This window comes from Ursus americanus, chromosome 22, assembly GCF_024610735.1.
Source record: "Ursus americanus isolate L20-20 chromosome 22, mUrsAme1.1.p, whole genome shotgun sequence".
In the NCBI taxonomy this organism is placed as follows: Eukaryota; Metazoa; Chordata; class Mammalia; order Carnivora; family Ursidae; genus Ursus; species Ursus americanus.
The window spans coordinates 23,053,242-23,068,515 of NC_142148.1; the positions used below are offsets into that span (position 1 = coordinate 23,053,242).

Sequence of the window (15,274 nt, forward strand, 5' to 3'; positions counted from 1 at the left end):
AAAGCAAGTGCAATCAGTATCATACAAGGTTGTGAGACATAGTGTTCGGTCTCCTGCCCTCCTTAGAAGTGGGACACCTCGAGCTGGCACTGTGCACCGTTGTGACCACGTCTGCCTGGCCTGCCTCCCTCACTAACTGCCATCTGCTGACCCCTCTTCTCCTGAGCAAAGCCTCCTACCCATGCTCCTGAGGACTCTGGGACTCTAGCCTTTGTTGGGGGCAGAGAACAGAAACCTGCCTACTCTGTTTGCCTCCTGACCTTGCAGGTGCCCCGCATCCTCTGAAACAACCTCTCTCTTTTTTCTTTTTTTTAAGATTTTATTTATTTATTTGACAGAGACAGCCAGTGAGAGAGGGAACACAAGCAGGGGGAGTGGGAGAGGAAGAAGCAGGCCCCCAGCAGAGAAGCCTGATGTGGGGCTCGATCCCAGAACGCTGGGATCACGCCCTGAGCCGAAGGCAGATGCTTAATGACTGCGCCACCCAGGCGCCCCTGAAACAACCTCTCTTACTAACATTTACTACTCAGCGCCTGAGTTGTGGAGGAAGGCTGCGGCGTGCCCCATGCCAGGCCAAGAGCATCCCTGGAGTGGAGGGTTTTGGAAACCTTAGCTATCTGGAAGAGCATTTCTCCGGTGTGGGCCTGGGCCCACTGCCCCAGGTGCGCCGGGGTACGTATAAAAACAGGCTCCAGAAACTTACTCAGACTTCCTCGATTTGAATCTCAGATGGGTGGAGTCTGGGGATCTGCATTTTAACATTTCTCAGCTATTCCTGGGATCTAAGGTGAAAGCCACCACTCTAGATCCTTGGAGGATGGGCTCAGAGCCAGGGTTGGGGGTTGGGCAGGGGACTGTGAGTGTCACAGTTACGAAGGTAGAGAGTGGCAGAGCCATTATGGGAGCAGAGAGGTCCGGATGGGGACAGACAGGTGTTGATGTCCTTGACAGTTGTGTGTGACACTCTGTTCGGTTCTTATTTAGGGCCTGTGTGCAGGTGTGTCAAGGCTTGGGATAGCCACCGTGGTTTGGGGTTACGGCTCGACTCTGAATTAGCATTTGGGTCTGTTTACATGAGTTTGATCAAAATGTGTGGTCTGCGTATGTCAGCCTATACTCTTATGTCCATGTGTCGACTGTCCATGTGTCAGCCTATCTGCTTATGTGTTCGCGCCTTTATCTCCATGTCTTGAGTCATTTATCCACCCTGGTGTGTGTGTGTGTGTGTGTGTGTGTGTGTATCCCTGAGCAGGCCTGGGTACCTCTGGACCATAATCCAACCTCCCTGGGGGCTCTGGAAGGTCAGGGTTTGGAGGAAGCTTGCTAGGAGCCTGGTGGGGATGGGGCAGATGATGCTGGGGTGGGGCCAGGGTGGGGGTGGGCAGGAGTGTGTGCTAAGGGCCTGGCACTGCCATTTCCCTGGGCGGGCGAGTCTCAACAGCAGGCAGACAGGTGAGGCTGACCTGACAAGTTCTAGAGGCCAGGGGCAATGGGGCGGAGCATGGCTCTGACTTAGGGTGGCAACAGGTTGGGGGCCCTGGCACATCCAGGGCGGGCAGGCAGGCAGTGGTTCGATTGGTGTTTCTCTCCTGCTGCAGCCAGCCCCAACGTGCAGCCCATGGAGCCTGCTGGAGGGTGAGGGCAGCCAGGTGGGCAGGCATGTTCGGAAGCCTAGGGCCTGGGGACTTGGGAGCCCAGGGCATGGCGGGACCCCTGCGGGGCAGGGTGGAGGAACTGAAGCGGCCATGGTGGCGGGAGGCCTCCCCACTCGTGCTCCAGCACAGTGAGGCTGCCCGGCTGGCCGCTGACGCCCTCCTGGAGCGGGGCGAAGCTGCCTACCTGCGGGTCATCTCCGAGGAGCGGGAGCTGCCCTTCCTGAGCGCTCTGGATGTGGACTACATGACCAGCCATGTGCATGGGGGCCCTGAGCTCAGTGAGACCCAGGGACTGGAAGCCTCAGGGCCTGACCGCCTCAGCCTGCTCTCAGAAGTCACCTCGGGCACTTACTTCCCCATGGCCTCCGACATAGACCCCCCGGACCTAGACTTGGGCTGGCCTGAGGTTCCACAGGCCACGGGCTTCAGCCCCACCCAGGCTGTGGTCCACTTTCAGCGGGACAAGGCCAAGAACATCAAGGACCTTCTGCGTTTTCTCTTCAGCCAGGCCCGCACGGTAAGGGCCTTATCTCTTCAGACATTTACTTCACAGATGTGGAAACTGAGGCCCAGGGAGGGAAAGGGACCAACCCAAGGCCATACAGCAGCTTAGGGGGCAGCATGGGACGAGAACCTCTGCTTTAGAGGGTGGGCATGTTTACCTCCGTAACCCCTTGGCATTCAAGAGCATTAGTCCACACACGTTCTGGAAATGCATGCAAAATTGTGCATATTGCAGGGAGGGCTCCCCTCTGCATCTTTCTTGGGAGAGGGTCCATGGCCTTCATCAGATTCTCAGAAAGGTTTATGATCCCAAACTAAGAACTCCAACCTTGGTGAACATTTGAGTCACCACCTTGACTTACAGAGGAGAAAACGGAGGCCAGAGGGGGGCTGGAACTTGCTCAGGGAGGAGAGGAAGGGGCTCTGCCTCCTGGTGCATATCCCCAGTCACACCTCACCCCTCACCTACCGCATCTCCAGCTGGGCCTGAAGCAGGGAAGGGGCACTGGTGCCTGGGCCTCAGCATGGCAGTGGAGGACTGGGCTCCAAAGGTAGTTTTGCACCAAAAGGGAAGAGGAATGGAGGCTTCTGGGCTCAGGGATGGGGAGCAGGGGCTCAGGAGAAAGAGAAGCAGCAGAGCTGGTATGGGTGGTCGGCACCTGGGAAAGCTCCAGCCACAGACTAACATAGCTTCATTCCTGAGCCCTGATCTCTGACTCTGGAGGCAGGGGAATGGATCAGATGACCCCAGGAAGGATCTGAGGTGAGTTAGGCTCAGTGTCTCTGTCTGGGGGAGCAGCCCAGAGGGTGCCTGCTGCAGAGATCAGGAGCCAGCATGCTGGGATCTCACGGGTACCTCCAGAGCCTCCCTGGCAAACCTGCCTGTGCCCCAGGCAGGGGAGGGCCAGGCCTGATTGGCACTGGGAATGGGGTTATTAGTGAGGTGGCTGCTGTCGTCACTCCTGCCCCTTTGATCTTCCCTGCCTGACTTTGTTCCCCCCACCCCTGGCCAGGCCTGTGCCAAGGAGGCATCCTCCAGCACTTTGCCTCCTTACCCCATCTAGACCCCCACACCCCCACCCTCTGGGCCAGGAGCCATGCTTCCACTCTGGACTGCCACGGACTCTCAGAGTAACCTTGGGAAGTGCTTCCTTTTCCTGTGGGCCAACATCCTTGTTTGTCAAGCAGGCAAGAGGAAGGGAACATTTATCGAGTGCCTGTCGTGTGTTGAGTATTTTCACATATAACCCCCAGAATTACAACATATAGCTATCATTGTCCCCATTTAACGGATGAGGAGATTGAGGCCTGCTGAGCTAAAGCAACTCGCTCAAGGCCGCATCACTTGGAAGTAGCAGAGTGCAGATTTGAATCCCGTTCTGTCTGGCTCCAGAACTGGATCGCTTTGCCTTGCACCTCTTGTGTCTCAGCCTGGAGGAGGAGAGGCAGTTCTCACAGCACATATATGCAAGGGGAAAAAGGAGCAGTTGGCGGCTTGATGGTGCAAGGGGTTTTTCTGGACTTCTCTGAGGCAGTCCATTGTAGGAGGAGACCACAAGCCCCAGCCCCACAACTGAGCACAAAACTTGGTCCCACCTTGTGTGGGTGCAAGTGAGGGAGTCTGTGGGGATAAGATACCATGCCAGACCTCTGCAGCTTCACAGGGAAACTGAGGCAGGTCTGGCAAAGGGCTTGAGGATCCCAATAACTGTCTTGCAGCTCTAATTATTGAGGAGGGAACCTCCGACAGAGCTAGGCCTAGAGCTAGTGGGAGAGTATAAGGGGCACTGGGAATCGGGGTCTGGGTTCTGCTTCTGACTCCCCCACTCTGGGCCTCAGTCTCCCCACAGATATCTTTGAGAAGCTTATGACAGATAAACACTCTGTCCTCAAAAATACGCACTCAGAAACTTCCAAGCATATTCTGGGCATTCGAGACAGTGGAACCTCCCTGTATCGAAATTAAGAACCCCTGAGCTAGGCTGTTGCTAAAAGCCCTTCCAGTCCAGATATTCTCACAGGCTCCGGCCTCCTGATTTTAAGCCCAGTTCTCTTTTCCTGGGACCCCAGCTCCTACCCCTGGGCTGGCCAGTGTTCCAGGCAGGGCTGAGTTTCCCCTACATCCCCCAGGTGGTGGCTGTGGTGATGGATGTGTTCACTGACATGGAGCTTCTGTGTGACCTCATGGAGGCCTCGAGCCGACGTGGTGTCCCCGTCTACCTGCTTCTGGCTCAGGAGCACCTCAGGCACTTCCTGGAGATGTGCTACAAGATGGACCTCAATGGGGGGCACCTGCCGGTCAGTGAGGAACAGGGGCGGTTACGGGGGGTGGGGAGGCGGGGAGTCAGGGAGGGCAGAAGAGTCAGTTGGGTGGTCAGTAAGCATTGGAGGTCGATGGGAGTGGGCGATTGAGTTCCCTTAGCTGTTTAAGGTTAGAGACTGCATGGGATTTAGACATGGCTTGAGCCCCATTCTCTCTAGGGCACCACCCAACCTCCTTCCCTTCTTGGCCCAGAATCTGCGTGTGCGGAGCACGTGTGGGGACACATACTGCAGCAAGGCAGGCCGCCGCTTCACGGGGCAGGCCCTGGAGAAGTTTGTCGTCATTGACTGCGAGCAGGTGGTGGCGGGCAGCTACAGGTGAGCGTGTGGACAGGGCAGAAAGGGGCCGGGGGCTGCGCCACTGGCTGGTGAGGGCACCCGGGATCTGGCGGCTTGAATTGGCCTCCATCTATCCATCCCTTCCAACATGGACCGAGCAACCGCCACGTGCCAGGCATTGCGCAGGGCTCAGGGGGTAGTGTGGGGAGCAAGACAGCCCCAGGCTGGGACCTAGAGGAGCTCATTCTGTGGAAGGATTGCTTTAATGCCTTTGCACCTCAGAACTGGACGGACTTCAGGGAATCTCACCATAGTCCCTTTTACAGATGGGAGATGAGGCCCTGAGATGGGAAACCATGGGCCCAAGTCCTCTAAGCTGAGCTTGGACTAGCACAGACTCTTAAGTCAGAGCTCTGTACCCCCCTCCCCCTCAATTGGGTCCTCATGGTGGTAGAGTTGTCTTGATACGCTCCCCTGGTTGTGACCCCTGCCTAACCCCAGGGTCCTGCATTTTGCCTTCTGACCCTGACCCTCTGCCCCCAGCTTCACCTGGCTTTGCAGCCAGGCCCACACTAGCATGGTGCTGCAGCTGAGGGGCCGCATCGTGGAAGACTTTGACCGGGAGTTCCGCTGTCTGTATGCCGAGTCTCGGCCTGTGGAGGGCTTCTGCGGTGGCGAGGATCCCGTATCTCGCAGGGCACTGTGTCCTCCCCCAGCAGCCGTGGGCTTTGGGCGTGGTATGCCAAGCCCCTTATCCTCCTCACCCTCCAGCACCAGCCTCAGCAGCATCAAACACTCACCTCTAATGGGCCATTCCTCTTACCTCGCTCCACCAGGAGATGGTGGCTGCAGTGACATGGGTATGGCGTCCTCATCCCTGGGCCCTGCCCGCCGCGAGGCCAGTGGCCAGCCCTCTCTGCAATGCCAGCTGTCAGACCCAAACCATGGCTCCCTGCTAGGGCCCTACAGGTCCAATCTAGGCAAGCTGGGGGTGTCCCCATGGTCCCAGTCCTCTCCTGCCCTCAACCACAATGGTGCCAGCCCCTTGACCCTAGCAGTGGGATCACCTTTGCTTGCTCGCCAACGCCCCCTGCTCCCCTTCCCCCAGGGTACTGTAGCCCTGTCCCGGCTCCCAGAGAATGGGCTCCTGGGAAGCCAGGAGTGTAGACCCCAACGAGGTCGCTGGGTACCTGGCCCAGCCCTGGAGACAGTGGAGGAGAAGAAGGTGTCTATGAGTCAGAGCCAGAGCCAGTTGGATCTCCTCGTCCCCTTCCCCAGAGCCAGAGAAGCTGGAGGCCCTGATTCTGGGGTTAACCCCAACTCAGGCTCCCTCTGGCCTGGAGAGCAGGCCCCAGAGGACAGGAAGTTGTCTCCAAACCAGAGATACAACCAGCTGGATCTCCTGCCCCAGACCCAGGGTGCTGGGGGTACCCCTGAGTCGGGTTCCCCCAGACCTGGCAATCGAATCCCAGAGGACAAGAGACTGTCCGCAAACTACAGCCGCAGCCAACTGGACCTCCTGGTACAGTCCCCCAAGGCTGGGGGCCCCAGAGTGCCCCCTGAAGCCAGCTCCTCAGCCAGGGCTGGCAAGCAGGGTCAAGATGAGCGACGACGGACCCTGGGCCACAGCCAGCTGGACCTCATCACAAAGTTTGGCCCATTCCGGGGCGAGGGTCCTGGGTCCAATGGTCTCCCCAGACCAAGCACTGCTCGAAAGGCTGGAGTGGGCTCTGGGGATGAGAAGAGGCTGACCCTGGGCCACAGCAAGCTGGACCTCATCACCAAGTATCATCAGTTGCAGGGCGCCAGGCAAGGATCTGAGCCTGGCCTCCCTGGAGTCCCCACAGGTGGACATCACAATGGTAGTAACAATGGCCTGTTTGGGGATGAGAAGCGGCTGACCCTGGGCCACAGCAAACTGGACCTCATCACTAAGTACAACAAGTCCAAGTTCAAGCTGCTCCGAAGCCGCTTTGAGTCCTAGTCCTACTCCCAGCAGGGATGTGTCCCTCCACTATCTACTTAGACTCTAGATTTACCAAGGTTCCAGACTCTGGGGTGCTCCAGCAGGGGCTGCATGGGGAGTAGAGGGTGTCTAGAAGCCCAGGTTAGACACTCACTGGGTTCAGGATTGTTTATGCACACACACACACACGCACACACCCAGAAATGGAACCCACAGTACCTGCCATTTGCTACTGTGCTGGGCACTTCACACCGGTTAATTCTCATCCTTCATCCTCACAATATCCTACAAGATAGACCTCTAGGAGGTATACATTTCTAAGGTCATAGGTATTATCTTCCCTATTTTATAAATATGGAAGCTGAGGCCCAGAAAATTCAATGGCTTGCTTGGAGTCAGATCCAAGTCAGTGGCAGAGCCAGCGCCCAAACCCACGTCTCTGACTCTTAAGATTGTGTTTTTGCACATGGCACACTGTTATCAAGTGTTCACATGTCCATGCACACAAAATACGCACATCACAGAGAAGCCCCAAATGCCTACACAATACACTGACAGGGTTCACATCCACGAACTGCACACCCATGATGCACAGTAAGTACACAAAGGTCCATGTGATAAACCCAAATACTCAAAATTCTAGTTACAGGTACTCAATAAGTGTTATATGGCTAAATGAATGGCTACACAAAATCCATGCGTTCAGTGCACACAGTAGACCCCTCCGGATCCACAGGTGATAAATATGCACATAACCACACACACACACACACACACACACACACACACACACACAGAGGCATGCACACCAACCAGTATCTTCTTTGACCTAAGCTGTGTACCTGGCCCTGTACTGAGCATACCACAGGGCTGACAAGTGAATCAGACTCAGTTCCTGGGAGACAAGGATTAAATGCATAAACCACTGGCGGGCAAGACAGAGCTGTATCTAACTAAAGGCTAACCAGTGACAGGATGGTGGAGAAGGAAGGGCAGAGAGTGGTGGTGATGGTGGAGTGATGAGCAGTTTCAAAGGAGGCAGCCTTTGAGCCAGGCCTTGAAGGATGGGGAGGATTGGATGGATGGAGGAGAAGAGGAATTCCTGGCAGAAGGAAGCAGATGAAGAGAGGCCAGGGGGAGGACTGGAGGGGTGGGTCTGAGATGAGCTGGGGAGGATGTAGAGGGCATGGATACTCAGACTCTGACACACGCACAGGCTCACACATCATTTTGCTGAGTGTCCCTAGAAGCACAGGCTCTGACAGGTTGTACATCCTTTTCCTGAGCTTACTACCTGCCTGGGACAGTTTACACAATACAAATCAATAAAGGCAGATATGCTATGACCCAGTGACAGCCTGGCGTATTCCGAGAAAGGCGGAGTTATGGAACTGCATGTTGAGGGCTGGGAAAGGGCACCATTCAGTCCAACTATGGAGGGGTCCCTGAGGGAGTGTGGATGGCTGCAGAAGGGCTGGGGGTGTGGGGGGAGGGGAGGACAGAGGCTCCAGGCCCCCTCTACTTTCACTGTGACATTCTTAGAGGCCCTGGGGCTTTTGTGGAGTCTACAAAATGTAGATTAAGTTCCTCTGATCCATGAGAGCAGGTCCCTTGACTGCCACCATCTATCTCGGGGGCAGAAAGTGGCTGCTGACTGAGTGCTCAAGCACATGCAAGGCGCACACAGCGGCAGCCAGTCAGGACCCACACCGTTGCCCATTTACCCTCCCCTCTCTCCAGTACCTTCTTCAGTCTGGTTTCTTATACTTCGCTGGCCATGCCTCCTTCCCCAGCCTTTGTCCTGGTCTCATTTCTCCCCACTGGACGGCTCCATGGGTGACCTCATCCACCCCAGGCTTCAGCCCCAAATCTCAGTCCTTCACTCTCCCCTGGGCTCCAGATCTGGCCTGGACGTCTGTCTCGCACCTCAAGCTCGGCTCGTCACCTTCCTCACACCTGCTCTTCCTTCTTAGGCTTTACTTCAGTAAGCATCTTCATCATCTTCAGTTCATCGTGTCTCTACGAGACAGCCCTGGTTTCTCCTCTCTTGTGCCTCGCATCCCACCAGCCAGGGTCTCGGTCAATTGTATCTCCTAAAAAGCTCCTGGATGGATGGATGGATGGATGGATGGATGGATGGATGGATGGATGGATGGATGAATGAATTGATGAATGAGATCATGCTTGGGGCGGGGCCAAGTGGGGTCCGGGCCCTTCCACTTGTAACCATAGAGTCCTCCCAGGGGGTGGAGCTACGGTTGCCGCCTGCGTGGCGGGGTGCGCCGTGCGCTCCCGGAAGTCTCCCTGGACGGAGGCGGAAACGGAAACCTACTTAGGGCCGAGTAGAAGCGTTTGCCGCGTGCGGACTTTGTGGTCGATCGGTGAGCCGGTGTGGAGGAATACCGGAAGGGACAGGTCCGGACTCCCCGCATCGTTAGTGGTAGGAGCCAGAGGATTCGGGGCTAGAGAGTCTAGAGGGGCCCAGTGGGCGGGACCCGAGATTTGAGGGGCCGAGAGGGGCGTGGTCGCAGCGGGGCCAGAGGGGCCGAGGCCGGCGAACCCAGACCCAGGGCCGGGATCGGATCCGCGGGCCCTAAACTCCCGGTCCCGCAGCCCTTAGGCCTCATGGCGGTCAGAGCGTCTTTCGAGAACAACTGTGAGATCGGCTGCTTTGCCAAACTCACCAACACCTACTGCCTAGTGGCCATCGGAGGGTCAGAGAACTTCTACAGGTGCGGCGGGAGCCCCGGGGCCCGTGGGAGTGGGGTGGCTGGATGGCGGGGAGGGTGCTGGGAGTCGGGAGCTCCGGCAGAGTGAGGGCTCACACCCCTCAGCCCTGTGACCACTGAGTCCCTGTTCCTACAGTGTGTTCGAGGGTGAGCTCGCTGATACCATCCCCGTGGTGCACGCGTCCATCGCCGGCTGCCGCATCATCGGTCGCATGTGTGTGGGTAAGCCGGGTGGAAGACGCGGAGCGAGGGTGTGGAGCCGCTCAGAGCCTTTAATTGTAGCCTTAGAGGGAACCCCGAGTGACCCTTGGGTTTCCAGTCTTTCTTCCATTATGTCCAGAGTCTAGAGAATCTCTCAGGCGTGCGCTGGACCCAGTTAAAGTGTCCGCTGATCTGACACGGGCCAAGGCTTCGGGATCACAGAATAACAGATAACATTAAGTGCTTTCACTCTTACACTTAATTTCTTTCCTTCTTCTGGAAGACCCTGGCAGGTAGGCATTATTGCCTAATCTGACTAATGAAGCTAAGATCCAAAGAACCCAAGTGACTCACCAGGTTCCACACCTAGTGTGAGGGAACACTGAAATGTCATCTCTCCCTTGCCACTGACTCTAGGCAAGTTGCTTCCTCTTTCTGAGGAGCCAGTTCTGCCACTACAAAATGACAAGCTAAGATTCTAGGTCATCCTGTTCAGTTACCCATTTAAATCCTAATCCCCTTTACCATGTCTCTGAGTGGTATCCCTGTCATACTCCCCCACTTCCCATCACTGTTGAGTCTGACCATTGGTCCTTTCTATGAGCTGGGTCTGTCGCACTGTCACCCCTTATTTCTTTACTATCACCCTTTCCTACTAGTTCTGTTCACTGGGGCCATGTAGGAGTTTGTTCTTTTATTTTTTTTTATCATAAGCCTGATTACCTTGGCCTCAGTATTTTCTTCTTCAGGCCAAACACTCTTATCCCTAATCGTGACCTTTGGACGTGATGCTTGGTGTTTTTTTTTTTATAATGTGTGTAACTCGGAGTTCAGAAGTTCAGAGTTGTGTTCTTGCAATGGTAGGTGGAGGTTTAGTTATTGTCACAATATAATTGTGGTTTGTTCATTCTTATTGCATTTTGTGTAAGTATATTCAGTATATTCAACCACAGTATATTCATTTGACAGTAGGCATTTGAATAGTTTTCAGTTCGTTCTACAGTGAATAGTGTTGCTCTTTCAGTGAACACATGGACTTGTTTCTATTGGATATGTAATACCTCGGAGAGGAATGTGTAGGTCACAGGGTATGTGAATATATGTAGCTGGTGATGCCAGATAATCATCTGAAGTGGTTGACCAATTTACACTCCTATTGGTTGTTCCATGTATCTTTGCCAACACGTGGTATTGGCATTCTTTTTAAAAATTTAGTCTTTAAAAATTTAGTCTTTAAAATAAATGTGTAGTGTTACCTCAATTTTTAAGTAGCAAAATATACAACTAATGCCAAGAGTTCCTCTTGCTAGTCCTGGTTCCCCCTGGTTGATGATGGCAAAGTGGGCGGGGTGTGTTGGGACAGATTCCTGGGCTATCTCTGGTCTGCCCAGTGGGATTCCTGGTCCCCCTGGGTGTTGCATGGATCAGTAGATTGGTGGGGTCTGGGCCTAACTGCTTTCCTAGGGAAGCTAACTGGGCTGTCTTCAGCTCCCAGAGCTTAGCAGGCATCTTGTGTATTTGTGGTCCAGTCTCGCCCTCCCTCCTAATTTGGGTCTTTCTAGGGAATAGACACGGTCTCCTGGTGCCCAACAACACCACCGACCAGGAACTGCAGCACATTCGCAACTGCCTCCCAGACTCAGTGCAGATCCGGCGGGTGGAGGAGCGGCTCTCAGCCCTGGGCAACGTCACCACTTGCAACGACTACGTGGCCTTGGTTCACCCAGACCTGGACAGGGTAAGATAGCCTGATTTGGCCCAGGAGTCACAGGACCAGCATAGTCAGGGGTTAGTCACTGTTTTTGCCTATCAGGCAGGACTTAGGGGTGTCTCTTGTGGCTTCTCTTTATACTTGGGCTGTCTCATGTCAGACACTCATTAGATAGTAATAATAGAGGCCTTCCGTGGTGTGGTCAGTGCCAGAAAGAAGCTGAGAAGGCTATTAATCCTTCAGAATCAGGGAGATGGACCCATCCCATCCTGCAACCAACGCCAGGAGAGATAATTGACAGTTGAACTCCTGAGTGTGGGTTAGAGAGAAGAGAGTGATGTGGAGACCAGCCTGTCTACTCAGGGCATGCACAGATATAAGGGGCTCCCTAGCAGGTCTAGACTCTGCTCCAAGCTATATTCCCTCCTTTTTCTGTGCGAAGCTTCCATATGCAGCTACGTAGCAGAGGAATGAGGGGCGTAGAGAGCCAAGTCCTGGGTGGTTCTGGGCATGGAGGGCCCTGCGTTCTTTGACCTGCAAGTTCTGGACTGAGTACCATGCCTTTGGCTAACAGGAAACAGAAGAAATCCTGGCTGATGTGCTCAAGGTGGAAGTCTTCAGACAGACAGTGGCTGACCAGGTGCTAGTAGGAAGCTACTCTGTCTTTAGCAATCAGGGAGGCCTGGTACATCCGAAGACTTCAATTGAAGACCAAGATGAGCTGTCCTCTCTTCTTCAGGTCCCCCTTGTGGTAAGCATTCCTTTCTCTGACCTCCGTCTCCTGCTGAGGCAGATCCTTCGCCCAGTGTTAAGGATCTGCGTTACCACCCGTCACAGTTTGCAGTTGGGTTTGCAGGGCAGGGAGCAGGGTGTGGGGAATGTCCTCATCGGGGAGCGGCAAGACTTTGGCTTTTGGTGCCATGAGCCACACTGAGCCATCCCTTGGCAGGCGGGCACTGTGAACCGAGGCAGTGAGGTGATTGCCGCCGGGATGGTGGTGAACGACTGGTGTGCCTTCTGTGGCCTGGACACAACCAGCACAGAGCTGTCAGTGGTGGAGAGTGTCTTCAAGCTGAACGAAGCCCAGCCGAGCACCATTGCTACCAGCATGCGGGATTCCCTCATCGACAGGTATGTGGGCCTCTCTTCTGCCTTTTGAGGGTAGGGGAAGGAGATGGCAGCTAGAATGGGAGCCACTCTGCATTCATACTGGTAGGTTCTCCTCGTGTGGGAGGGCACACCTGCAGCGCTGCTGAGGGGGGTCACGGGGCACAGCCAGCAAGCGTTGCCTGAATGTCTGCTCGTCGCCATCTCTGAAGGCGCAGCTCAGCCATGCTTCTCTCTGGGCTATCTTATTTTCTCACCACATTGTTTTGTTGTCTGTGGCTGCTTGTGTATCCACGTCCCCAGCCATCAGCCCAGAGCCTGAGACAAAAAGAGCTGTTTACAGAGGGAAGGAGGGGAAGCTGCTCTTAGGAACTGAGGAGACCCTAAGGGGCTTGTTGGGGGTGGGGTTGTATCAAAATCACAATTGTCTGAATTTCTGTGCTTTTAAGAAAAAAGTGGGTTCTTGGGCCCTAACCCTGGAGAGTCTGGGGTGTGAGTCTCTGGAATCTCTTCTTCCTTTGGAAGAGCAGCAGGTGTGGATATTCACCCTTCCCATGGAGGATTCTTCTCGAGGCATATGCCACCCTCAAGTATCACAGGAGTCTGTGAGGAGGGGAACGCCAGAGTAGAGCAAGCACCCAGTAACAGACCCCCTACTTAAAACAGCCAAAATTATCCTTCATTCTCCCTTCTTCATTCATTCGTTCACCTGCTGTGCATTGAGCCCTATTCCCTAAGTGGCTCAGGAAGCTCCAGTGAGACACTGTGGTATCCAGGAAGGTTTTGTGCAGGACACATCAGTTAGTCTGGACCCCGGGGGAATGAGTAGGTATTTGAATACGCAGAGATGAAGTGGGGAAGCACTTGAGACAGACCCTGAGATGGGGAAGTGTGGAGAGTGTGAAGAGGAAGGGTTGCATTGCCAGAGTGTCAAAGACCCTGAATGGCCACATCAAGAAGTTTTGGCTGTAGGCCTGTGATTTTGACCTTTAGTCTGTGTTGTGATGCTTGTTAATGTAGATTCCTGCCATCACCCCTCACTTACTGATCGCCTAAGTCTGGAGTGAGACCCAACCATGTGTGGTTTATTTTAATAAGTTTCTCTGGGTGATTCTGATGGGGAATCAGCATTGAGAGAGCAGTTGAAAGGGTTTGAATGGGAAAGTGGTACCAGTGGTTTTGTCATTTGTTCAATAGCTCTTTTTTTGAACATCTGCTATGCCAAACAGTCATGATGGGCTGATGAGTAAAATGCACCCTCCCTGCCCTTGTGGAACATAGAATCTGACAAAGAAGACAGTATGTACACAATCATTTAATTAAAAAACAAAGTTTAAAACCTCTTAGCAGCCTAAGAACAGAAAGAAATTTCTGCAGCCTGATAATTGGTACCTACCAAAAAACTACAGTAAATGTTTTATTTAACAGTGAAGCTTCAGAAATTGCTCTTAAAGTCAGGCAGAATTGCCCACAGTCCCCAACACAGGTCAGCATACGGTGATCCTAGCTCGTGCAGTTAGATAAGGTAAAGAGGTGGGTATTAGGAAGAGCCAAAACTCATTGGCTTCCTTTGGTTTTGAACCCATTGATTCGAGGTGCCCATGAGAGCTCATAATGATGGGTTCAGCTAGGTAATTAGAAATACATATTCCAGTTTTATAATTGTACACATAATTATTACCTCTAGGAAGAATGTTCTGGCCCCATTCCTACCACTGGAGTATTAGTGGTCTGGACATGCCCCTTCTCTTTTGAATCCCCTTACTCCCTTCTCTGATGTTTGTTGGACTTGACCTCTGAGGTTCTGGTTTATGATCAATAAGTTTGAACAAATTATTGAGTTGAGTGGGGAAGGAGTTACTTTTAGTTTTTAAGCACCGAAGAGTTCTAGACTGGATTGTGACTCAAGGAAGCAGTGTAATCTGGTGGGGGTGCTCTGAGTGTGGCTGTTCAGGGCTGAACTGGAACAAAGCGGTAAGGGTGGAGGCAGGCATCTCAGGAATATGAGGTGTGCTCTGAGAAGCACCTACTGACAGTATTCCTTCTTCTCTCCCTAGCCTCACCTGAGTCACCTTCCATGCTGTTCTGTGGATTCCTGGCTCTGGACTTTGGCTCCCTCCATGCCCCACCCAGTCTGTTTTGGTTGCTAGCAGGGAGTTGGCAAAGAGCTCACTGGGACTGAGTGGCTGGATGCCCAGCTTTTCACCTGTGCCCATCTGAATCTACAGTTACTGCAAAAATCTGCCATATTGTGCTGTCAGGCCTTAAGGGCTCCTGACTGACCCGCTCTGTTTGCTGTACCACCCCCATTAAAGGGCAGCTTCCTCTGGCTATTCTTGAATGTGTTGTTTGGGGGCCTGGGCCTGCAACCCTCCTTCCTTAGCATTGTTCTGGGGGAAAGTGGGTAGGATGCACACACAGCGTCAGTTTCACAATCTCCCACTGTCCTCCCCCATGATCAGGATGGGTGGCTTCCTCCCAGGGCAAGAGGAAGCAGCACTCTCTCTACTGTAGTTCTCGCATTTTCCATACAACTTCAGCCTCATACTTCCGGGCTTCAAGGAATGAGAATCTGTTCCAGCTGGCCTCGGGGCAGGTATGAGGACCTGTAAGGGGTCTGGGGCACCTGGTTACATGGCAGTTTTGTCTCCTTGGACCGAGGTGGACAGAGGTCGCTGACCTGGCTGCCAGCTGCCCCGGACAAGGTCCGAGCAACTTCCCTCAGTAGCTCCAGTGGGTGTGGGAAGCGTCTGGAGGAGTCCTGTGTGTCTCCGGGCTGTGTGCGGGGCGGGCCCCGGGA

The 15,274-nt window shown here is 54.0% G+C and overlaps 2 protein-coding genes across 3 annotated transcripts; both read left to right on the forward strand.

Moving 5' to 3' along the window:
• The first annotated feature begins 1,347 nt into the window (after positions 1-1,347).
• Positions 1,348-8,072, forward strand: SACK1C (scaffolding CK1 anchoring protein C). Its single transcript, XM_045806100.2, has 4 exons — positions 1,348-2,172; positions 4,290-4,457; positions 4,675-4,799; positions 5,304-8,072. The coding sequence occupies exons 1-4, from the start codon at positions 1,660-1,662 to the stop codon at positions 6,742-6,744; spliced, it is 2,247 nt and encodes a 748-aa protein (XP_045662056.1). The 5' UTR covers positions 1,348-1,659; the 3' UTR covers positions 6,745-8,072.
• A 974-nt stretch (positions 8,073-9,046) lies between these two features.
• EIF6 (eukaryotic translation initiation factor 6) lies at positions 9,047-14,805 on the forward strand. 2 transcript variants are annotated; one of them, XM_045806107.2, is made up of 7 exons: positions 9,047-9,166; positions 9,340-9,458; positions 9,592-9,677; positions 11,219-11,394; positions 11,942-12,118; positions 12,317-12,498; positions 14,532-14,805. In XM_045806107.2, the coding sequence occupies exons 2-7, from the start codon at positions 9,352-9,354 to the stop codon at positions 14,539-14,541; spliced, it is 738 nt and encodes a 245-aa protein (XP_045662063.1). In that variant the 5' UTR covers positions 9,047-9,166; positions 9,340-9,351; the 3' UTR covers positions 14,542-14,805. The 2 variants fall into 2 exon arrangements, with proteins under 2 accessions (XP_045662063.1, XP_045662065.1); XM_045806109.2 differs by having other exon boundaries at positions 9,050-9,141.
• The last annotated feature ends 469 nt before the right edge of the window (positions 14,806-15,274 follow it).